Source organism: Colletotrichum aenigma (genome assembly GCF_013390185.1).
Source record: "Colletotrichum aenigma strain Cg56 chromosome Unknown KSG_Cg56_contig04, whole genome shotgun sequence".
NCBI lineage: Eukaryota > Fungi > Ascomycota > Sordariomycetes > Glomerellales > Glomerellaceae > Colletotrichum > Colletotrichum aenigma.
Genome location: NW_023500910.1, coordinates 5,609,588 through 5,633,904, shown reverse-complemented (window position 1 = coordinate 5,633,904; position 24,317 = coordinate 5,609,588). Strand labels below are relative to the sequence as shown.

General features: G+C 49.4%; 6 protein-coding genes across 6 annotated transcripts; all 6 read left to right on the top strand.

Moving 5' to 3' along the window:
* Positions 1-4,020: 4,020 nt before the first annotated feature.
* On the top strand, positions 4,021-5,754 carry CGCA056_v007334 (uncharacterized protein; the record flags this gene model as incomplete). The annotated part of the gene is made up of 1 exon (XM_037322583.1): positions 4,021-5,754. The coding sequence occupies one exon, from the start codon at positions 4,021-4,023 to the stop codon at positions 5,752-5,754; it is 1,734 nt and encodes a 577-aa protein (XP_037180368.1).
* Positions 5,755-8,517: 2,763 nt separating this feature from the next.
* Positions 8,518-9,153, top strand: CGCA056_v007333 (uncharacterized protein; the record flags this gene model as incomplete). Its single annotated transcript, XM_037322582.1, has 1 exon — positions 8,518-9,153. One exon carries the CDS (start codon positions 8,518-8,520, stop codon positions 9,151-9,153), a length of 636 nt encoding a protein of 211 aa, XP_037180367.1.
* Positions 9,154-9,423: 270 nt separating this feature from the next.
* On the top strand, positions 9,424-9,942 carry CGCA056_v007332 (uncharacterized protein; the record flags this gene model as incomplete). Its single annotated transcript, XM_037322581.1, has 2 exons — positions 9,424-9,734; positions 9,786-9,942. The coding sequence occupies 2 exons, from the start codon at positions 9,424-9,426 to the stop codon at positions 9,940-9,942; spliced, it is 468 nt and encodes a 155-aa protein (XP_037180366.1).
* Positions 9,943-11,397: 1,455 nt separating this feature from the next.
* On the top strand, positions 11,398-12,558 carry CGCA056_v007331 (uncharacterized protein; the record flags this gene model as incomplete). The annotated part of the gene is made up of 1 exon (XM_037322580.1): positions 11,398-12,558. One exon carries the CDS (start codon positions 11,398-11,400, stop codon positions 12,556-12,558), a length of 1,161 nt encoding a protein of 386 aa, XP_037180365.1.
* A 4,182-nt stretch (positions 12,559-16,740) lies between these two features.
* CGCA056_v007330 (Mannitol 2-dehydrogenase) lies at positions 16,741-18,258 on the top strand (the record flags this gene model as incomplete). Its single annotated transcript, XM_037322579.1, has 1 exon — positions 16,741-18,258. The coding sequence occupies one exon, from the start codon at positions 16,741-16,743 to the stop codon at positions 18,256-18,258; it is 1,518 nt and encodes a 505-aa protein (XP_037180364.1).
* Positions 18,259-19,844: 1,586 nt separating this feature from the next.
* On the top strand, positions 19,845-21,767 carry CGCA056_v007329 (uncharacterized protein; the record flags this gene model as incomplete). Its single annotated transcript, XM_037322578.1, has 2 exons — positions 19,845-20,742; positions 20,791-21,767. The coding sequence occupies 2 exons, from the start codon at positions 19,845-19,847 to the stop codon at positions 21,765-21,767; spliced, it is 1,875 nt and encodes a 624-aa protein (XP_037179537.1).
* Positions 21,768-24,317: the final 2,550 nt, after the last annotated feature.

Sequence of the window (24,317 nt, the reverse complement as noted above, 5' to 3'; positions counted from 1 at the left end):
ATATTATAGAGTGGACCTTATAATAATATAGCTTTATTACTATTACTATCCTATTTGATAGGAATTCTATAGTTAACCCTAAGGTGATATAGTGGAAGGTTAGCAGCTTTATTAGGTTGGAATAGCTCTTAGAACTTAGCTAATATAGCTAGTAGGAGGAGGGCTTTTAGGTCTGCCTTCTTAGTCTTCTTTATGAGAGCCTTCTATATATCTACTAAGCTGATCGCTTAAACTTTATATCCTATAGTTCCTTTGGTTCGTTGTTATGCCTTCTTATAGAGTGTTGCAAAAGGGGCTCCTAGGAGGAGGTGGGCAGCCTTGATCTGGCGCACTTGCTCTAACTCTTCCTCGCCTTTTAGATGTAGGTCTACGCCGCCCCTCCTATATTATATCTATTATATAGTAGTATTATACAGGATATAGTTCCTCTCTATCTAAGGCTTCCCTAGAAATAGATTATTGCTAAGGCTATATATAATATATATAAAGATCTTCTTATTATAACTATACAGCTTAAAGTTCAAGATAACTATACCTATTGCTTTTATAGCGCCTATAGTATTGCTAAAGCTATCTAATACCTGCTTAAAGCAGTCTACTACTAGTAGGTGGAGCTTATAGGCTAGGTTATAGTTAATAAAAGTGTATAAGTTATAACCTATATTTATTAGGGTATTTGCTTAAATACCTTTATATATATAGGTAGTAATTATTACTAACTTACTGCTTATATAATACTTAAACTACTTCTGTTTTATAATATCACTAAGTTTAGCCTCTAACGCTTGACTTTATAATGGAGTTACTCTTTTTCCTAAGCTCTCTTCAGCCTTAGAGCTTCTTAGCTCCTCTATAAAACTCTTATTACTGCTCTCTTCTTATCTTTTAGCTTTTTTAACCTTTATAAGATAGAAATGCTTTAGCTTAAGATATTATTTAGTAATATAGCTAATCTAGTTATAGTTACAGTATTTATAGGTGTCTCTTATAAGCTGTAGTAAGTCTTTAGATAAGGAGCTACTTTAGTAGTAATATAACTTTATCTTCTTTTTGCTCTTAGTGTAGCTAATACTAAATATTAATATATCTCTATCTATATTTTATTAGTAGTTAGGTTATAGCACTTTCTGGGAAGTATAACTGAAGTAATATTCCCTAAGCGTCTTACTATCTAAATAAGATTTTATGATAAGAAGCAGTTTTATATATTAATAGTAGTCTTTTAGCACTTCTAATACTCCTATTAATAAGTTGCTTAACTAGGAATTTAATATACTTTCTAAGTAGTTAATCTTAATTTTATCTTATTAAGATCCTCCTCTACTTATTATAAGCTTCTTCTTAAACTTAGGAAAGAAAGAAGTAAAACTCTCTTCCTCTTATTACTACATAATATATAACTTATCTAAAGCTTAAGCTTTAGCGTTTAGGTCCTTATATATTCTTTTAAAATAGTCTATAAATTAAGCTAAAGAGGTGTCTCCTTAGGCTACTCTATTAGTAAAGAAGGCAGAGGATATTGCTTAGGTAGTTCCCTTTAGCCTAGCGTAGATATATGCAAATACGCTCTCTTCTCCACCTATAGCTTTAATATTAATCTATAGCTTTAAGTTTATCTCTTAAGCTTACTATGGAAACTATTATCGTATGCTATTAAACTTTAGGGGGTTAGGAAGTATTAGCCTTAGTTATCTAGTTAAGGTTAGTTTATAAGGCTTAGCTACTATTATTATAATGCTGTTATTTATTACCTATATAGTTATATTAGCTATAAATAGGGTTAATATGCTGCTTATAAGTAGTGTAGGGGTTGCTCTATCTGTTGATATAAGCCTGTTTAGAGCTATTAAGAGCTATATTATCTAGTCCTAAAGAGGATATATGCTTATATTAACTGCTTTATTAACCCTACAGTTAATCTCTACAGTTATTATATCATTTATACTACCTTCTAGTAAATCTGTTATATTATACTTATAAAGTTTTATATAGCATCTTCTTATTATGCTACCCTCTTATAAATTATTATATTACTCTTATGAGGTTTCATTTAGCATCTTTTGTTATTAAACTTAGAATATGTAAGGGGCTAGCCCCTAGGCTTATTTAACATAGAGGTGCTGTTGATTAACTATTCTAAGCTGAAGAAGGAAGAAAGGACTTTATAAGGGTAGGTACCTAACAGCAGTGAAGCAGGCTGGGTTAGGTGGCGTACTGCGGCAGAATAGTGGGTCCAACGGAGCTGGACCTCAGTAACTGCTCCGGCGAAGCCGGAGATATCAATCCGGGCTCTAGCCCGTGACAATTCATCTTAATTTCTATAAAATAGCTTAAATTAATAATTAATTTAAAGAAATGATAAAATAAAATAAATACTTTATAATAAAATATTCTTTTTAAGAAACTAAAAATAGAAAATAAAATAATTAATTTTCAAATCTAAAGTTTTAAGATTTTAAATAAATATATTAAAAAATATATTATTATTTTCTCTTCTTTCTTTCTTTCTTTCTATTTTTTATTAATAAAAATAGCTTTTATTTTAACTATTATAGCTATATATTTACTTTTACTCTTTTTAGTAATTTAAATAATATAATTAGTATTAAAAATAAAGTTATAAATACAAAACAAATTATAATTATTATATAAATATAAATATGTATATGTAGAGAAGTAAAATAGATAATATATATATTTATAATAATATAAATAGACAATAGAAATAAAAAGAATAATAATATAGGAAATATTAGTATTATTATTATTTTACTTTTTCTACTTAAATTAATAAAAAACCTCTATTTCTATTAAATAAAATAATAATATTAATTATATAAAATTAAAGGTTTTGAAGATTTTTTAAAATTAAAAAAGTATATTATAATATTTTTAAATATCTAAAATAGTTTTATATTTAGAAGAAAATATAAAGTAACCTATTTTTAATCTATTTATTTAGGCTAATAATATTCTAGCGTGTTACGTTCTGCTCTTTAAAAAGACTTTTTACATTAGACTCTAATTTAGAAGGAATTAAGCCGTTTATTTATATAGATGCTATATATACGTTATAGTTAGTTTATAACACTCTGTTATAGCAGACTGTAGCCCTTTTTTTTGACTTTCAGCTTGTCAGTCACCTCAGTGATTTAGTTACAGATCCCAGCTATAGAATCAACCTATTGCACGCTCTTAAAGGACTCCAGCAGGGCGAGCGGCACACTAAAACCCCCCACAGCCTAGCTATCAACCTTTCCAATAATTAGGTCTCATATGGGAAGTCTAGTATCAACTATCTAGACGAGTTTAAGAATCTCAAGAACCTCTAGATCAACAGAGACAGCCTCTACCGTGGAGAATTCAAAATTACAACCGTACACAAAAAAGGAGAGCAACTATATAATTACCACGAAGACGCGCTTTAGTCCCTACCAACGAGTTTGAAGAGAATATGCTTCACTCATAAGCTTGAGCTTTTCAAGTATGTTCTCCCCAACTTTGCAGAGAATCTCAGCTATCTTACCAACTTAGAGCGCGTCTACTTGAAGGACCTTGACAATTACGACGGCATCGTGGAGGATATGAAGGAAGAGTTTGAGAAATTCGGTGTCCCGGTGACCATCACAGAGGTGGATGCGGTTATGTGGGAGGCTTCCTGAGAATTAGCTTTCGTTGCCTGCGTGGCGGGCTTGTCTTGGGCCATCCAGGTTATGGGAAATGGACAGCAAGATGGAATGGGAGAACAGCTGCGGCCTCTCGCCGCGCGGTGACTTTATTTATAGAATCAGATCACCCAAAGTTTTCCATGCCCAGAATCCGTACACGCCTGCATCACGTGTGATACCTCTACGAATGTTGCCGTCTATGTGAGCGCCCAATCTAAAAACCTGACTGTGCCATCCGCAACACATATTTAACCCTTCAAAGTGCCTGCATTTGCGAAAGTTTTCGTGGAGGCATTTTGGACCTCTGTTCACACTTCTTTGTGCTAGCGTGGGTCGTTATTGTCATGCCATCATGCCTTTTATCACAGATCAACCACCAGCGCAGGCAGAAACGATGACAGGGCTCTGCGGTCTCCCCATGGAGTTGCTCCTAATGACCTACTCCTTCATTCCAGCGCCTTACGCCGGCAAACGCATTTTGGATGAAATCGCCAGAGCCCAGTCCAACTCCGCCGCAGTCGCCCATGACATTTCAAAACACATTCGACGCGATCGAGCCGGACTCGTGAATCTTGCCCTCACATGCAAGAGGCTCAGCACTCTCCCTCTGGAGTCAACCTGGCGCGAGACCAACTTTGGCTTTTACGCCAAAGACAGTCAAGAGGCCATCTTCCTGATGATTCGTTTTCTCAGGAACGTCAAGAAATACCCCGCGCAGTTCTCGTCGATCCGGAAACTATTCATTTATGTTGATGAAGCGCACGCGACTCTTGCCGAGATTCCTGACGATAGCCGGGACTTCGTCATCCAGGCTTTAGAATCCATTGGTTTCGACTACGACAGAGTTATACCCGGCAACAGTTGGCATTCAGAAGTCAAGTTCAGCGAAGCCATTGAAATGGACGACTCAGAAGCACTCATGGGAACCCTCCTCTTGGCCATCATCCTCCACTTGCCTCGTGTTGACGATATGGCTTTTAATGTCACGCCATACACGTGGAAATACTTACAGGAATTCTACAAAGGCTGTATGAATCGCCGGCTTCTTACTCAGAGCCTGAACTCCAGCAGCGAGGATACCGGCACACGAGACGTCGAGGGTGATGGATCGGATGTAGAGCAGAATGCCTCGGCGCGCGGGCCGACAGGCCACAGGCAGAAGTACGCCCCGCTCAATACAGTGCGTTCATTTTCCTTTCGAAATCCGCAACGGACCGAGATAGACTGGCTCATGTGCAACCGCGCATACGACTGCCTTTTCCCACTTGCCCCGGGAGGCGAAGTCTACTCGCATGGATATGATCGCTCGGAGGTCTGTATTTTCGACGACTGCAAGTCCCTCCGCGGACAATTAACGCCAAACCTAACGTCGATCGTGCTGGTGAAGATGTTGATGGGCCCCAAGGCCCTGCGTCAGACGCTGTCCGACTGCCGGCAGCTTACAAAGTTCATCTACGTGGCACAAGGCGAAGTCGCTCACAATGACCGAGATCTGACGGCTGGCGATGTCATTAAAGCTCTTGAGATACACGCAAAGACCCTGAGAACGATCTGCATAGACTGCCGGAGTCTGAGGAAAGTCCATCCGATCAAGTCGCTAGAAACGTTCACCGCGCTGGAGAACCTGTGGCTGCATGTCGACTCCTTCTTCGAATTCAAACAAGGAGGTGCTTGCGATCCCGAGACGCTCATAGCAAGAAGCTATATGTCGGCCTCAATCGGATCCGTCCCCAGCATGTTTCGGAATATCCAAGAGAAATTGCTAGGACTAGCCGCCAATAATAGCACATTTGCTGGCGGAAATGACAGTCGACTTTCGGATTACGAAATAATACATCCCGCTTTTCACAGTCTACCAGCTTCTTTGAAGAAGTTTCACTTGAGCGGACCGGTGAGATTCCTTCTCTCCGACTTGGTGTCAATGTGGGAGAAACACGCCTCACAACGCCCTACCCAACGCCTGCCCAACGTTCTCGCAATTGATGAAGTTGCGCAGGATTGGCCCACCAAACATTTATTTCAATGTGGCAACATTCATGGACTCAATATAAAATTCGAGATCGATCCTCTTCCACAACTATGGTAGACTAGTCTTGGGTCATTTGGCAGGCAAGTGTTTCGTCGTATGTGGGTGTGGACCTAGAGAGCATGGTTGAGCAATCTTGAACTTGTACAAATTAGATTTCGGTGACATGTATACATATTTCGGTTAAATACACACCATTAACATTGGCAAATGTCTTTTTTATTATTAAATGTCTATTTCATGAACCCAACATGGCACCTTTTACGCTTAAGGTGTATGAACTACCTCTTCGAATACATGTAGCGATCTGAAGTAAATTTCGAGAACGCCGCGAAACCTACCGCAAAGTCTTGGTCATGTGATTAGGCCGCCACATGAGGGTACCAAAGGTGTCACACTTTTCTTTTCTAAAGTTATAGCGCCACCAAATCTTCAAAATAAAACCTAAGAGTGCTTTCTCCAGCCTCTTTGATTCTGCTTCTCTTCGTCCGCTAAAACTGGTTCCTTCCATTTGCAAAATCCCACTCCTAACCACGACCTCAATCTAAACGACCCTTTACCATGGGTTTTATCCAAGACCTTCCCCCTGAGTTGATCCTCCATATCTGTTCCTTTCTTCGAACGGACTATGGAGGGAAAGAACTCGTTGCAGAAGAAATCGATGGCAGAATCAGCATTGCTTGCAGCGCTAAAGACAGTCGGCATACACTCTTCAACCTCTCTGTAACATGCAAGGTGTATCGGAATATGAGTGTTCATGAATTACAAGGCTCGATCGAAGTACACAAGCGGTCAGCTTGGCATATTACGCGCAGATTGGTTTCCTTACTGCGACATGCTCATACTGGCGCACTAAACCCAAAATCAGTTCAACAGCTCTATATCGGGTTTTGGGATGTCTGCTATCAACAAAAAGTATCAGTGGACGATGTTGCAGCAATGGATAGTGTGGCGTCGTCGATGGGTCTCGAGGCCTTCCGGGCGCCAACGTCGAACAGCTTCTATGACCCGCAGAGCGGGACGTGGTGCAGAGCCCTCTCTAGAAAAGGCTTCGTACGATTCTTCGCGCATCTCATCGGCATCATGCTTTTGAAATTCAAGAGTGTGAAACACTTGGCACTATCACTTCCGACGCGTGTACTTCAAGGAATCACGGAATTTGCCTCACGGGTCATTCGTAAGCCGCAACAGGACGGAAAAGGAAACAGGATTCGCGAGTTTTTAACCCTTCGATCTCTGGCCATAGGGCGAGACTCCTGGGATGCGGCTAAGACGGGCTCGGTCGCGCTGATTGACCCTGGATTCGGGGCTCTCTTTTCTTGGAATGCTGGGGCGGAGATTTTCATACATGGCTTCGAGGTAGGAGATGCTCTCGCAGACATCGCACCAAACCTAGGCTCGATCGTACTGAGCGGCTGCTCCATCTCAAAATCGCAACTTCATCACGTTTTGAGCAGATGTCAGGCATTGGAAAAGTTCACGTTCATCTACAGCGGCATGGGTGCATCAGTTTTGTCTGCGATACCTAGTCCTGGGGATACGATTGGCATGCTTAAAAAGCACACTGCCACTCTGAAGACATTATGCCTCGATTTCCCCAGCTTAATTTACCGGAGAGATCATAGCCCCCTGCGCTGTTTGGGGGTGTTTACGGCATTGAGGAGGCTGAGTCTTTCGGCAAGCACACTACGGTGGATCTTTACCGATGCTCTCTGGGACGACAATATTCACAAAGAGGTCGGGAGAGAAGCAGGATTGGATGCAAATATAACGTACATCTCTTTCTTGAGGACTATCCCACCGTTGTTAAAGGTCTTCCATGTCGCCGGTGTGACTTCCAAAAAGTCCACCTACTCGATCCCTGAAGAGAAGAGGATCGCTGCCTTTGAGGGAGTTGGGAATGATGCGGCATGTGTTCAATATTCTGATTCAAAATTCACAGGTTTGATATGGAACCATGAAATGTTGAGGAGAAGGGGAGTTTTGCTATGCGTTAGTTCTAGTCAAACCCCTGCTTTTTTGTAGCCGCAAGCAGTAAATTTACTAGAAACTCCGCACCCTAGGTATCGCAGTCAAGTTCAATAACACCATTCTACGACGTTCATCATATAGGTTACTGAGTACAATCGCGTTCATATGACAGCTGGAAGTAACGAGGTCGAGGTGGTGCAACAGAACGTGGAAGGCTCATGGCGTAAATTCTGAGATCGCCGCTTTCATTTCCCAAAGAAATAGGTTTTTCTCGGAGACTCGTGAAATCAAAAGTCAGAAAGAACTTCAAAAGCAGGCAAGCCTCCTGGAAACATAGGTACCAACATTCTGATCTTGCCCGATTGTACTTTCCTATTTCGTTGCCTGCTTCATCATTCGCGCCTTCCCCGCGAGATTCGCGTAGTCGACTTTTCACTCTCCACAATCGCACACTCACCTTCGGGCACCTACCGACGACGCTTTCCTATCCCGCCACCCAGTCCAAAATAACAACACGCGCAGCCTACCTTATCAATCGAGGAAGCAGACTTCACGTCGTCTCCAGGAATCGAAGTACGACTGCTCCCGAGCCTGACAATCCTGCGTGCTAGGAGGGCATTTGCTAGCCGGGCAGCGCCATTTGGCTTTTCCGGCGGTGTCCATCGTCATCGTCATCAGCCTCCGTCGTCGTCTTTCTTCGTACATGTAATTCAGCGTCTCTATCTTTATCGCCACCCGTATCGTCTCTCTGCTAACTTTCTCCTAGCCGTGCGACTCGCCAGAATCGACCTCGCTTCCCCCATTTGCGTCCCTGTTAACTGGACCTTGCTCGCCAGCGGTCGGCAATCCAAGATGGCGAAGCTGACTGACCTTCCTCCCGAGATAATTCGCATATTTATCAAGATTCTTCGACCTCGATTTGATGGCAAGCTGTTAGTCGCGACAGGCCATGAGAAAGCATCGGCAGGAGATTACTACGACACTACATTCGCCGTCAGCGACCTTCTTCACGAAAACAGTCAGAAGCGCCACGCTTTAGCGAGCTTTGCCCTTTCTCATAGGGCGTTTGGTCGAGCTTCAGTTGAGCAGATCCATAGCATTGCCGGAATTCACAATCTTCCCGAGAGCACAGGGTTGAAGAGGATGACATCCCTTCTCCAACTCATCGACCGCAACAACACTGTGCGCACTTCTATCCGACATCTCTACATCCACACAGAATATCCAACTTCGAGAAGGGATGTCATGGATTTTAATGAAGAGGAGGTGGCTACGCTGCTGCAACCATTCGCGCCCGCGGGCCTTAACCTGCCTTGCCATGATTCAAGCGCTTTTGACCCGCTGCGCACTTACCTCGGTTACTGTGTTGCCTTCATTCTTATTCGCCTTCCAAGTCTCCAGGAGCTCAAACTTAGTGTGTCGCTATCAACGCTGCGAATGCTGATCCGGGTTCTCTCGATCGCTCGAACTCACCAACATCCCTATTGAACCATACCGTTGTTTGTTCCTGCTCTTCGAGCTCTTACTATCAGCAATATACGGTGGGAGTATCATGGAGAGCCGGAATTCTCCCAATGGATGAGACCCGGTTCTGAAAGATGCTTCCACAAGTCCGTCTGCCGCAAGCAGTTGAACATTTCTACAGTCACTTCTTTGGTGCTCGACGAAGTTCGCATGCATGTAACTCTCCTGGCAAAGACGCTCCGCAGCTGCTTAGCCCTGAGGAAGCTTGTATGCGTTCGATTCGCAGCTCAGATAATGTCGTCCTCGGATCTCGATGCATTCATGGATGCCATACGGGACCAATACAAGAGTTTGGACACCCTTGGTCTTGACCTAACCACCTGTCACTACGTGCAAGACCAGCGTGTATCTGATCGCATTGCGACGCTTGGCGACTTGCCCAATCTGGAGCAGCTATGGATCACTACATGCAGCTTCGCCGATGACGAGGAAGATAACATCGATAACAGTGAGAGTCAGGGCCACAACAGTAATGAGAGCGACACAGATGGCAGTAACTTGGCAGAACATGAGGTCTTCGAGACCTTTCTCCCAAGTCTTCCTGAGTCGTTGAAGCGTTTGCACCTGGGTGGGGGAGTGCGCCCGATCTGACAAAGTCTGCTGGATATGGCCCAACGCATCAAGATGGGAGGTCTGAGAAATCTGCGGGAGATTGGTCTGAGCAGGGGACAGTGGGACGATGAGCTTGAGGAGGCGTTCGCGGACTACGTCCCGGTGCGAACGACAGTTGACCCACGCCCTGCCATGTGGTAGGTACGATCTTGCTGAATTTGCCTGGTCCGAGGACGGAAAGGCAGGAGAAGACGGAGACAAGTAGGCCTTGACAAGCGGATACATACGACAACCAGAGATTGACGTCCGTCGGTTAGGCCAGTAGTAGTAGAGAATAAGATAGGGATAGCGATAATGATGATAATATTAGACGACAACGATAGATGATGATCACGATGGATAGTGACCACGATGGACGATGACGATAGACGGCGATAGACGACGGCGGCGACAGATACAACAACAATGATAGACGATGAGACGACAGGAAAAGAAAGGGGGTCGCGCACAGTCGGACATACTGATTACAAGCGTTCATGACAGACACTGCCCAGCTAGCAAAAGTCATGGTTGGATGAGGACAGTGTTTTGAGGTGAGAGAATTGAGGCAGATGAGGATTGTTACTGTGTCATAGACAATGAGTACCATCGCTCTTTATGGTCGGTCCTTTGGTGTCACCGGGCCTGCGTCGGTGGATGCCTATTGATCTTGAACACTTTTCTTCCTTTGTGGCCATGCGGCAGCTTTCTTCGACCGCACAATACGAGAAGCAAGAAGGAAGCCACGTTCAGGTACTGGAGCCTTCCTTCCTTTCTCAGATTGAAGTGCGACACCTCCCACATGACCTTAGCACAGCGCAATTTCTTCACCTTCCTTCTCAACACAACTTTCACGCTGGGGCTGATTTTCGCAAATTACCAGGCTGTCGGACTCAAAGAGTACAGCGACGACAACGTCTAAGACACCCGAAGATATTGAGAAAGTGGTCGCCCTCAAGATAGCCGGTTTCCAGCTTTTCCTCGACATTTCTCAAGCTGTCGATCGCCAAAGCGCACACGGCGAAGATTGGTCTCTGCCAGCAACGGCCACATCGTCTGCAACTTACCCTTTTCGTCAGTACCCAGTCTCCCTCTCCGTTGGTGTTCTCGTCTAACCAAGGTATTTAGGGATATGTACCTGTTATTTATTGCTCGGCCTCTCAACCGCCGACTCGATCCTGCAACCTTCACAAGCACCGCCTAATCGTCATCGACGCTCTCATGGCGAAGCTTTCAGACCTTCCGCTAGAGCTGGTTCGCCACATAGCGTCTTTTCTTTGCCCTGACTGGCCCGGCGCACTGCTTTTGGATCACGATGAGGGCTGGGAATGGGTCCACGACATTCGAAAATTACACAACGCCAACCGAGCATCTCTACTCAACTTCTCGTACACTTCGAAAGCCCACCACCTTGGCCTTGCGCCCGAGCTAGTGCGTTCGCTTGGGGTCCCTGACCGAACTGGCGGAAATGAGCTTCGAATACTGTTAAAGTTGCTTCGCTACTTGCTGCACAATCCGGCGTCATCGCCTGGTGCCGTTCGGAAACTATTCATTGACCTTCACTCTGACAAACATACGGGAAGATCTTCCGGCTTGGACCATGTCTGTCAACGCGATATGGATCTTCTCAAGGAAGCAGCCCTCTGCTTTGGCATCAATATCTGGACGGAAACGCTCGCTTGGAACGACGATATGGTAGGCTGGAGCATCGGAGAAGTCTTGATCCATGTACCATATTCCCTGAAGGGGTTTCTGGTCGGTCTGATCATCCTCAACCTCCCAAACATCCGAGACCTAAGCATCATACTTCCGCCAGCGTCGCACATGGCTGTGACCGAGCTGCTGCGTCTTGTTCAGAAACTGAGGGTAGTCGACAACGATACGCAACCGATCCTTCACCTCGAAAGTATTGCGGTCAGGAACTGGAACTTTGACGGCGTTCAACCCAGCGGTTTCGAAACACTATTTTCTTTCAGACCCCATGCATCAATATACTTCGGCAACTGCATTCTATACCCGCCTCCGACATGGGCCCCGAACATCACGTCGCTGGTATTCCGAGATGTCAAGGGCATTATGCTGTCGACCGTCTGCAAACTCATCAACGACTCCCTGCGTCTGACGAAATTTATCTACATCCAGAAGATTGACAACGAAAACTGTCCTGTGCTCAGCCCTGGTTCAATGTTCCAGGCGCTGAAGAAGCACGGCTCAAGCCTGAAAACCCTCTGCCTGGGGTTTTCCTTGCCGTACGAATCATTCCTCGACCAGATTCCTCCGCCCTACATCGACTCCTTCGAGGATTTCACGGTTCTTGAGCAGATGTGGATCAACTGCTCCTGCTTTGGGGACCGCTATGATGTTGGTAGCAAAGTCCTTCGAACGATTCCAACCTCCTTGTGGAGGCTTCATTTTGCTGGCAGCGTCGAAATCATCGAGGATGACTTGTTGCGCTGGGCTGTGATACTTTCGGGGAAACGCTTTGATGAAGAGGATGACGAGGGAGATGACGTGGGAGATGACGAGGGAGATGACGAGGGATACGATGAGGAAGACGACGAGGAAGACAATGACGCAGGCGATGGGGAAGACGACGAGGAAGACATGGGGGAAGGCCTGGAGGAAGACGACAATGACAACGACTATGTCCATATCCCAGAGCATCTGGCTTGGGATATCGGCTTGGACAACTTTGACCATGAGGTTCATGAAGCTTTTCGGGACAGCAAACGGGTTGACTTCTTTGAGGCACCTTCCCCTTTGCCTGGTATCTTTTAGCTAAACAATCACACGTGTAAGGTCGCATACAAATATCAGACCGCGGGCAGTGTTTCTCTTGCTGGGTTTTGCTTCAGACCGGGAAATGGAGTTGTCTTATTACCTGCTTGAATTGAATACCAGAACTTTCCTTTGCACATGTCACACTCTTTGCGACCGATAACAAAGGTGACTTGGAGAGTTTTGATTGCTTCAACCCCACGACCCAAAAAGGCAGGAAGGAGCCCACACCTACCCGCTGGAGCCTTCCTTCCTGCCGTCGAATCTCAACGTCAAGTATATCACGTGACCTGGAACTGCTGCGTTTGCGCAACTCACCTCGACAGTTGACTTTCACGTCCACGTTGATCTTCTCAAATCACCCCTCGGATTCCAGCTTCGCTCTTCAATCGCACAGCGACGACGACGGCGGCAGCAATCAGAAAGCACACCCACAAACCCAGGTCGCCGCGCACAAATAAGCGGTTTCCTCAGACTTCTTTCACTTCTACCACTTCACGAGCTGCCGATTCTCGAGGCACGAACAGCGCGGATCGATTTCTGCCCACAACCGCGACAGTAGACGCGAATAACCTTCTCGTTGGTGGTATCCCTTTCTCTTCTCTGCCATCGTTCTCGTCTAACAATTTCCAGACACCCGCCGACTTCCGCTCGAGTATCGACCGCCGACGCAATCCCCTGATAGCAACATGGCGAGACTGTCCGAACTCCCACCAGAGATGATCCGACACATCGGTTCTTTTCTTTGCCCAGACTAGTCCGGCGAAATGGTCTTGGATCATGCAGACCTGGGTTGGGACTGTGTTTGGGATATATATGATGCCCATAAAGACAACCGGGAGTCTCTCTTCAATTTTGCCTTTACTTCGAAGGGCTACTACCAACTTCTTGTCCCGGAGCTGTTGCCATCAGTCGGAGTTATTAGTCGAAGTGGCGATACAGAAGTGCGACAATTGTTCAAGCTTTTGCGACTCTGATTCCACAACCCGGCAGCGTCATGCGGTGCTGTACGAAAGCTTTTCATCTTTCTGCATTCAGAAGATCACCCCGGGGAGCCTTTCGACCTGAGCAATCCTAGTCACCAGCGTGAGGTGCAGCTTCTCGAGGAAGTAGCAGGACGTGTGGGCATTGATATCTGGAAGGAGACATTTTCATGGAATAGCTTTGAGGCAGGCCACATCATTGGAAGCATTCTGACAACCAAAGCTGATTTCCTGCCTCACTTTCTCAAGGGGTTTATGATTGGAATTCTCATTCTCCACCTCTCAAACATCCGAGACCTCACGATCTTACTCCCATCAACATCCCTAAAGGCAATGGTCAACGTTCTACGCCGGGCGCAACAGTACATCGCAAACAGCAACAAACGGCTTCCGTTTCTTCATCTCCAACACTTCGCAATCACCCATACACGAGAATATGAAGGCCAGCGACCGGACGGATTTCAGACACTATTCTCATTCAGGCCAAAATCAACTGCGTATCTCCGCGACTGCCAACTGAGAGCCCCTCTGGCGTGGTCGACGAATATTACGTCCCTGGCGTTGAGGGAGATCAGGTACATTACGCCGTCGATACCCGAACAGCTCATCATGAACTGCGAACGTCTGACCAGATTCGTCTACACTCACGACGTCTGGATCTGCCCGGAGTTTCCCAGCCCAGGAACAATCCTTCGGACATTGAAGAAGCATGCTTCAAGTCTTAAAGTGCTCTGCCTGAACTTTATTTGGATTGACGAGCAAGCCAACGAACTTTCCCCACCTTACATCGATTCCTTCGAAGATTTCACGTGCCTCGGAGCTCTTTGGATCAGCTGTGCTTGCTTTGGCGAGGACTCGCAAAACAGCGTCCTTCGGACGATCCCGCCCTCTTTGTACATACTACACATGGCCGGCGACGCCAGTGTCGTTGCGGACGACTTGGAGTGGTGGGCCAACATACTGACCGGCAAGGATTTGGATGGAGAGGACACCAGTTCAGGAGGCGGGAGTGTTTCTTCAGGCGACGAAAGTGAACCAATTTACCCCCAAGAAGAAGAAGACGAAAGTGACTCCTGTGACCAAGCTCAAGATGGAGTGGAAATGGAAGAGGATTCTTTGGAACTGGTAGAAGACGACACGAGCGAGGGCGACGTTGGCGAGGATGTAGAGACCGAAGAGACCGAAGATGAAGAGACCGACGAAAATAGCGATGATGAAGAGGACGAGTACGACATAGATAACTACAGCATGGAGGAGTACAATGGCGACGACTATAGTGAGTACGACTGCGACGAGCACGAGTTTGAAGAGGACGAGTATGGACAGGACAAGAACGATTTGGAAAAGAACGAGGAGATCTTGTGTGAGGAGGAGTTGTGGGAGTAGAATGACGTTACAGAAGATGAGTACGAGTGCGGAGTGGGCGAGTACGGGGAACATGAGTACAACGAGGACGAGTGCGAAGAAAAGCGTGAAGACGAGCCGGACGAGGACGAGCAGCAGGCGAACCAGCAGGAAGAGAACCATCGGGACGACAAGCAGGACGAGAACCTGAACGACAATCTGGACGAGAACAATATTCAAAAAGATGAGGGGAACGAAGAGAACAAGGGTGAAGACGAGGAGAGCGAAAGTGAAGACGATGAGGAAAACGAGAGTGAAGACAACGAGGAGAGCGAAACTGAAGACGACGAGCATGAGGATCGTTATCTTGGCATCAACATCCCGCGAGAGCTGGCTTACGACAGTACAGAGACTTTCGCGGTCCCAGTTGCCGTGAGCGAAGTGTTTCAAAACAGCGATTATGTTGATTTCCGGGATTGGGTGGATGCGGCGCCCGGTTTTTGGTACATTTTTTGAAAAGGGGAAGACGGAGGGAAAGGGATAGACACTGTATAGGAGGAATGATTGATTGTGGATGTCGGCCGGGTGTCGTGATATTTGATATTTTGAGGTGGTATATGTTGCCCTCGTCACACCGTATGGCAGATGTGACGACAGATGTGATTGCACACCTGTTAGAAGTCACAGACGACGGTTGAGAAGTAAAGGCTTCACAAGCATCGAAGGCGCCATGTGAAATCCAATACGTATGTCATGTTGATGGTGTCTCGTCTACCTACTTCTACAGTTATTGCTCGTTGTTACTCATGTCTCGGTGGTTTTGACGTGGACACTGGTCGTCTGATGTTGAAGATCCAGTTTAGTCAGAGCGCCAACGTGTCCAACGGCGACAACCTGACTCAGACACCGCAAAGGTCTTCAACCACTATTCAATTGGGTTCTTCAGGGCGATTTCAGCATCTCCTCAGCCACCACAAGTGAGGTTGAAAATACGATGTTGCACTGCGCACCTTAAACATGTGATGTTGCATCCCGTCTGCTGCGGCCGCCAAGAGGACCCTTTTTTTTTTTTTTTTTTTTTGGCCAACCTTCGGGCAGAAACCGACATTGAAACCACAACATTGGCAATAAGCCTATTTTTACAATCCTTGCGTCATATCCTGATAAGAAAGAACAGAGAAGAAGCCAGAACTCCACAGACCGGGGCCCTTAGATAATCACTAGACCGCCTCTTGTCCCAGTTTTAAAAATTCTAGCTTCCTCAAGGGTTCCCACAGAGCCGCCACTGGGGGACCCGATTTAAATCCAAGGTGAACACTGTGAAGCAGGGCGGGCACCATCTTTGAAAGCACACACCACTTGTGTATCCATCGACGGGTAGCACACACCACCCACACACCTGCGGCCTCGTGGACACGGGGAGCGACCTTGGGGACCCTCCTCCGCCACCTTGATCCCCGACACTAACAATGGGGAAGTTGAATTGCGGATCCATCAAAGGTGCTTGATTTTTTTTTTGCTCAACAACCTGGCTGGAACGGGAACGTGCTTTTCGCCCTCCAGGAGGTCAGGCCCAGGCCTCCGTAAAACTCGGTGCCCGAACTTATTCCGGATTGTGACCTGCCTGGTTTAAAAGGGCTGACCTCAGGGGTAACCGGCGGTGAGCTGTGGTATTCTGTTTCTCATTCATTCAACAACGCCGTCCTCCTCCTCCTGCTGCGACTCACGATAACGCCTCTGCGTCCTCATCCGTCTTAATTTTTCATCCTCTCCGTCCGCAGGACTACCCGTGATCTCATTTCTTTATCATCTTTTGTTCATCTAGCGAAGACAAGTCCCCAAAAAGTCCCTTAGAATGCCTCACAGCACGGAGTCCCTCAAGCTCACCAGCGACAACTTGTCCACGTTCGCTTCGCAGCAGGGTGAGAGGAGCGTCAAGACGCCGACCTACGCCCGCGATGGCGTGAAGCACGGCATCGTCCACGTCGGCGTCGGCGGCTTCCACCGCGCCCACCTCGCCGTCTACGTCGACCAGCTCATGCAGAAACACGACCTGCGCGATTGGGCCATCTGCGGCGTCGGCCTGCGCCCCAACGACGCCGCCATGCGCGACGTCCTCGAGGCCCAGGACCACCTCTACACCGTCATCGAGCGCTCCGCAAAGGGCAGCTTCGCCAACGTCGTCGGCAGCATCACGGGTTTTCTGTATGCCCCCGACGACCGCGAGGCCGTGATTGCCAAGATGGCCAGCCCGGACACCCACATCGTGTCCCTGACGATCACGGAGAGCGGGTACTACTACAACGAGAACACGCACGAGATGCACGCCGACCACCCGGACATCGTGCACGATCTCGCTAACGGCGACGCCCCCGTGAGCACGTTCGGCTTCCTGTACGCCGCGCTGGCGAGGCGCCACGCCGCGGGGTTGAAGCCCTTCACCGTGATGAGCTGCGACAACATGCAGAAGAACGGCAGCATCACGCGGCACATGCTGCAGTCGTTCGCGCGGCTGCGCGGGGACGCGGCGGTGGCGGAGTGGATCGCGGCGGAGGGCGCGTTCCCGAACGCGATGGTGGACCGCATCACGCCGAGCACGTCGCCGGCGGATATCGCCTCGCTGGCGGCCAAGTTTGGCGTCGAGGACGCGTGGCCGGTCGTCACGGAGCCGTTCATGCAGTGGGTCATCGAGGACAAGTTCTGCGACGGGCGCCCGCCGTTCGAGAAGGTCGGCGTGCAGGTCGTCGAAGGCGTGCACGAGGTCGAGCAGTTTGAGAAGCACAAGCTGCGCCTGCTGAACGCGAGCCACTCGGCCATGGCGTACCCGGGCCAGCTGGCGGGCTTCAAGTACGTGCACGAGGTGATGGAGCACCCCGTCTACAGGCAGTTTGTGTGGCAGATGATGCAGCAGGAGGTGAAGCCTCTCCTGCCTGAGATTGCGGGGGTCGACATCGACGAGTACTGCACCACGCTGATGGAGCGGTTCTCGAACCCGACCATCATGGACGGCATCCCGCGCGTGGCGCTGGGCGCGTCGGGCAAGATCCCGCAGTTCATCATGCCGTCGATCGCGGAGCAGATCTGGGTTACCGGCCCGTTCAGGAGGCTGTGCTTCGTGGCGGGCGCGTGGTTCCGCTACATCAACGGCGTGGACGACAAGGGCGAGAACTTTGAGGTTGATGACCCGATGAAGGAGGAGCTGCAGGCGCTGGCGAAGGCGGGCGGCAACCACCCGGGCCAGCTGCTGACGATCAAGCACCTGTTTGGTGATGACTTGCGCGGCGACGAGCGCTTCGTGAACGAGGTCGCCAAGGCGATGGAGCTGATTGCCAAGGACGGTGTCATGGCTACGCTCCCCAAGTACGTCGACTAAATGGGGTCTGACGTTTGTTTTACTACATGCAACAACCAAAAAACTTCACGGCTTTCATGATGTGGATAGATGGGATTTTGAACCTAAAGGGATAGACCTGAGATGATGCAGCGATTATGAGTGGACTATTTTGATAGAATTAATACTACTGGAGGATATGAACAGCTTCTGTGTGTCTTGAAATTTATTTGTCTGACCAATATGGTGAGTGAGAATCCCAGATGAGTGCTTTGTTGAGCAAAATGAAACGGTTTCGGTTGCAGACATGATCTCTGTCAACGCAAGCCTCAGTACGTCAACCACCATTGAGGGTGATGGCGGGATGTGGTCCAGCAAAAGCGGTGAGTCCCAGTAAACAAACCCACGATGGTGCTCTTTCTCTCCAGCTTTCTCCAGATGGGAATTCTCTGGAGAAGCCGATGCCGGTTCAGGGGCTGGACTCTGGCGGGAGCAAGGGGGCAGATGCATCGTGACCTGCTCACAGGGGCCGGGGTTCGTTCCGGTTGGGGCCAAAGGGCCTGATCCGTTTGGGCCGAGACGGGGTCTCTCAGCCTCCCCGGGTGATCACCTGAGTTGATGAAACTTTTTAATGCAAGAAAAAGGGAAATGAACAGAATAAAACGAATGACATTGAGTAATGCAGATGGATGCGGGATGAACTGCACGTGGTCCATCGTCTCGAGGGAAGGAGACAACAGAAGGAAGCTGCAGCTGCTGTTGGGTTGACGTGCTTGTCCTCCCCGGGCAGCCATTGAGTGCGCTTGCACCTGCCTGCTGCCATTGGCTTCGGGACACCTTCCCCCTATCTGCGCTGCGACCCAGGCCAGGTCCTGCCCCCCGACCGGCAGCGGCGACCCTCCAACCGACGGGCACCGTGACACCGTGGGCCGTGGGCCGTGGCACGGTATCCGTAAGGTACCGCAGGCGGCGGCCCCTTCCACGGCTGCGTCCAGTCCCTTGGAACCAGACGGAAGGAACGGTCTCCACAAAGTGGATGTCACGTGCATGGATCGCCCCCAGCGATGCCGTTTGACGCAGCCCGTGCTTTTAGCGAGCCAATGGCAGCGGGAGTCCCGCGATTAGCTAAGCTTGTGTCGCATCGCGTCGCGTTCGTTCTCTCTTACGCTATCAATCCCGTTACCAGCAGATAGGAGCAACCCGCCAATTAGGTGCTGCTGGCTCCTGCTGCTTGCTGCTTGCTGCAGGAAAAAGAGGCAACACACACCACCAAGAGGCCAAAGCTCCTCCTCCCCCCCGAACCTAAGCTGACGTGACGGGTTCGCCGTAAACCCATCAGCGCACTTCACGTACAATCTCCGACTCCGAATCGCCCCCAATCGCAACCGCGTCGCAGATATCTGTCCCTGCCAATTGACCGCATACGCCTCTGCTGCGGTCAAACAACCCATTTTGGCAGCTTATCCATCAACAACGTCACCACCCTCCACCGGATTGCGCGAGCAAAGGTAAGCGCAAACAACCTCCGACCCGCGACACGTCGTTTCCCGTTATCCCACGGCTTCCGAGGAGGGAACGTTTGCACTAATCTGTCAACATCACGAAATAGCTCACCCAACACCGACACCATGGCCAGACTCAGCGAATCGCCAGCCAACGGCGCGAGCGGAGGAGGCTCCCAGCCCGCGAACAAGCACCAAATCACACTCAAGAACGGCGCCCTCGGCGGCTTCCTCTCCTCGCCCGCCAAGCCCTCCGGATCGCAGTCGCCACATGCCAACAAACGCCTCAAGAGCCTGACCAGCCCCCGATCCGACGCATCGCGCTCGCTGTCCCCCGTCCCGCGCCTGCCGGGCCAAGCAGCTCTCAGCTCTCCCGTGCGCAAGGCTTTTGGCGAGGTCGCTGCTGCTGGTACTGCTGGCGCGGACGAGATGGACACGAGCGAGGATCGCGGCACGCCCGCCGACGTGGTGATTTCCGCTCCTGCTGCCGAGACGCCCGTGGAATCTACGCCGACGCCTACTGCGCCCACGGCGGACATGGCGACCTCGGATGCGGAGAAGAGCGCGGCGGCTACGCCTGAGCCGGTTGTTCCGCGCCCGACCGGCGGCGTGGTTTCGTCCGTGTCGAAGAAGCTTACCAATGTGTTTAACAACTTCACTGGTGCGCGCAACGGAACGGCTAGCGTCACAACGACTTTTGAGCAGACGATCGTGAGCCGGAAGCGCAGCAGAGAGCCGGAGGCTGAGGAGACGCCTGCTCCTCTTGAGGAAACTCCTGCGCCCGCGGAGAAGGAGACTCCCAAAGAGAAAGAGCCCGCCGAGAAAGAGATTGCGAAGGAGACTGAGCCTGTCGAGAAGGATACAGCCGAGAAGGCTGACGTCGCCGAGAAGCAGACTACAGAGGAGCCTGAGCCTGCTGACGTCACCATGGGCGCAAACGACACCCATATTGAGCTCGGCAACCAGCTCGAGGAGGATGTTGCTGCGGAGCGCGCGAAAAGCCCCGTCAAGGAGTCATTGCCTCGTAAGATTGTTTCCTCTGCACTCTGAACTAATTACTGATGTCTTGCAGCTGCTCCTAGACCTACCTCCGCTGCCGGCGAGATCAGCGTCACCACCGATGCCGATAACGCCGACACGATCCAAGCCGCTGAGACGACCAAGCCAGCGCCCAAGGCTGCCCTCAAGGCCGCACCGAAGGCCACGGCGAAGGCCACGCCAAAAGTCACACTCAAGTCCGCACCAAAGATCACACTGAAGGCCAAGGCCGCGCCCAAGACCGCTCCCAAGCCTGCGCCTGAACCCGCGGCCGAAGACGAAGACGAGACAATGGTCGACGACCCGGAGAAGGGCCTATTCGTGCTCGACACCATCATTGGCCATCGCAAGGATCCCAAGGACAAGACCCTCTTCCAGATGCACGTCCGCTGGAAGCACGATGAGCCAAGCTGGGAGCCTGAGAGCAACATCCAGGAGGATGCCGAGGAGGCGCTCTTCGAATACTGGGATAGCGTCAAGGGCGGCCGTTTGGGTGCCATGGCCGACAAGGATCTGTGGCACGTTCTGCGTGTCGAGAAGCACAAGCAGAAGCCTACCGGAAAGGTCGAGCTGTACGTCGCCTGGACCGGTTCTCCCGACCGATCTTGGGAACCCGAGGAGAATGTTACGCAATTCGCTCGCGAGCTTGTCGAAGACTACTGGGCCTCCAAGGGCGGCCGCGACAAGGTGATCAAAGCCATCGCCGCGCCTGCGAAGAGAGGCCGTGGCCGTCCTCGTAAGGAGTCGTCGGTCGAGGATGCTCCCAAGGCGGCCCCCAAGGCAGCTCCGAAGGCGAAGGCCAAGGAAGTCAAGGAAGCCGAGGAGCCTGCGCCGAAGAAGCCCCGCGCCGGCCGAAAGAAGGTTCCAGAGGAAGCAGAGGCACCAATCGAGGCCAAGGAGGCCGCCACCAAGAGTGCCGAGCTGGAGAAGGCGGCTGAACAGACGGAAACCGATGGCGAGCCGCCAAAGAAGCGCGGTCGTGGTCGTCCCAAGAAGACGCCTGTTTCATGAGATGGTTCGGCCGTGATCACGCTTTAGCGGTTTGATACAGAAGATTATAGACATTTGGGAGACCGGAGGAGACGGAAGATTTGGGTCACGAGGCTTACTGGCTAAATTTGCTATTTGGGGTGAGCTATGGGGATTCTGATGAAAGAAAGGGCCTTGGGACGATGGGTCTGAACTGTGTATTGTACGTTGTACGTTTCCTCATATTTTCCTTGGCTCAGGCGGTTCATTATCAGGCTTTTCAATCCTAGGGTGATTTCAAATGCATACGCCAGTCAATATGTCTATGGCGGCGCATGGGAAGATATTGCACAACACGTGAGGCGGGTACTGTTTGCTGGTTTGCCTGAACTAGCATAATGAACGCCTTTCATCATGGACCAGTGGTGATGCGCAAGCCTAGACACAGGAAAGGCGGCTACTCCATTCTGAAATGCTTTCATTATCTTCACTGATGGCCAAAAGGCTCACACAGTCCAGTCTCGTTCCGCGAAATTCACCCGAACCAGTCTTCCTGCCTTGGTTATCCACATGAGACACCGTCCGTTGATAACTGGGGTCATATCGTAGAGATGATGGTTAGTGCTCGGCCTGTATTCCGCTGGAATACGCAGCATCTTTCCCCATTCAACGTGATCCACTGTAGGTATCTGCTAAAGCCATACCCTAGTAAGTACGCTTCCAGCGACATGTCTGAAGCTGGTGCTTTTTGAAGAACCGTTTCCATGTTGTCAGAGTCTGAGTAGTCTGAGTAGTCTGAGTAGTCTGAGTAGTCTGAGTAGTCTCATTTTGAAGTGGCTGGGCTCAAGCAACCCCGCTCTAGGCTGGTGCAGTCGAGAAAGCTGTACTGGGTGTGCAGGCGCGTTTCGTGCTTGACATCGAACAACTTACAGATAAAGTTGTAGTCGTTGTTTTCCAGCCTTCTTATGCAGGCGCCTGAGCTCACGTCCCATAGAGTCATTAATAGGCTTAGTAGCGTTTGAGCCACATGATACTGAAGCGTTTGTGCTTGCCGATCGACCAAGCTGAATGATGCATGTTCGTCATCACATCATTGATGGTAGACTGTGAGAGACAGCACCTGGTTCCCATGTGTCATTGCGTATATAGTTCAAGGATTGTGAAAAGCTCCATGATGCTATCTATACTCTGATCTCTCCCAGGCTTGCCGTTCTCTTCCGACATCGGCTCCCTGCGCACAATAGTAGTCTATCTTTCTGTCTCAAACTGCAGTCGTACTATTCTACCTGTATCAGTAGACCGTGTAAGAGCGGGCCCGTTCATGCCTGTTGCGAGGGGAGTTTTTCCCTCCGGTTCATCACAATATCTGTACCTATACTCTGGAGGGATCCAAAGTCTCTTTTCTCCATGTGAACATATCCAGTCCCAGTTCCTGCTCAATGTGTACCCAGGCAAACGTAGCGTATCCTCTTGGTCCACATCAGGCGCTTTTATTGCACTAGTACCGAGCCGATCTAAGTCTAGAAACCCGAACTCGGTGTATAGGCGCGAAGATAGTTCCGCGTCGAAGGACAAGTGAATTTCGTTAATGCTATGGTCATCAAAGTTGATTGAATGCGTGCAGGTGTTTGAGTTGACGTCCCAGATTGTAATTGTATCAAACGAGCTCCACAGCAGTTGGTTGTCGACTGAAAAGATGAGGGAATCGATTAAGTAGCAAACTTCGGGTACTATCGCACAAGCACCTGTTGCCATGTTCCAGAATGCGACCAACCAACGACATTCTGAGTCTAGAAACGCATGCGCCAACCAGTCTCCGTTCGACGAAAAGGTAATGTTATAGATAGTGTGGATGTCGGGGCCATGAAGCGTCTTTTTGCGCTTGCCTCCAGGTATGTCCCACAGGCTGATGACGCCTTCAGCGGATGATGCTAGTTGGAGATCACCTCGGAAAGCCAGCGAAGTGACATATGTGTCGTAGGGGCGACACTCCTGCGATGCAGAGGGTTTGTTTTCGCCCAATGTCGTCATGAGGGCACCAGTCTGCAAGTCCCAGACGGTAAGTTTGCCTGTTATCGAACCAATCGCAAAATGTTTGCTATCAGCTGAGAACGCCATTTCCTCTACGCGGTCGCCATCATGACGAATCTCTGTACTCTGACCAGACGATGTCATGTTCCAGAACTTGACCTTGTGGCTTGTGTCGTAGTATGCTGCGACCTGCTGGCCATCGGTTGAGAAACAAACGCGGTATGGTCGACCTTCATTGTTGCTGAACGTAGTTCCGGATTGAGTCATTGATAGATCCCAAATTTCGATCACGTTTTCGCCGGTGCATGCAAGAAGTCGGCACGCGTCCGGCGAAATGGCGAGTGCATAGGACGACTGATGACGAGACCAAACTAAAGTTCCTGTAGCGACATCCCAGACAGAACTGAATTGAAAACCACCTACTGCAAGTAGTTGGTGTTTCTCAGAAAACGTCATGCAAGGGACATGGACATTGCTCAGGACGTCTGAAAGCGACATGAAGGGGCTGGGCTCGAACCCACTGAGTGTTTCCCCACGCCGCATAATATGGCCCCTCGACAT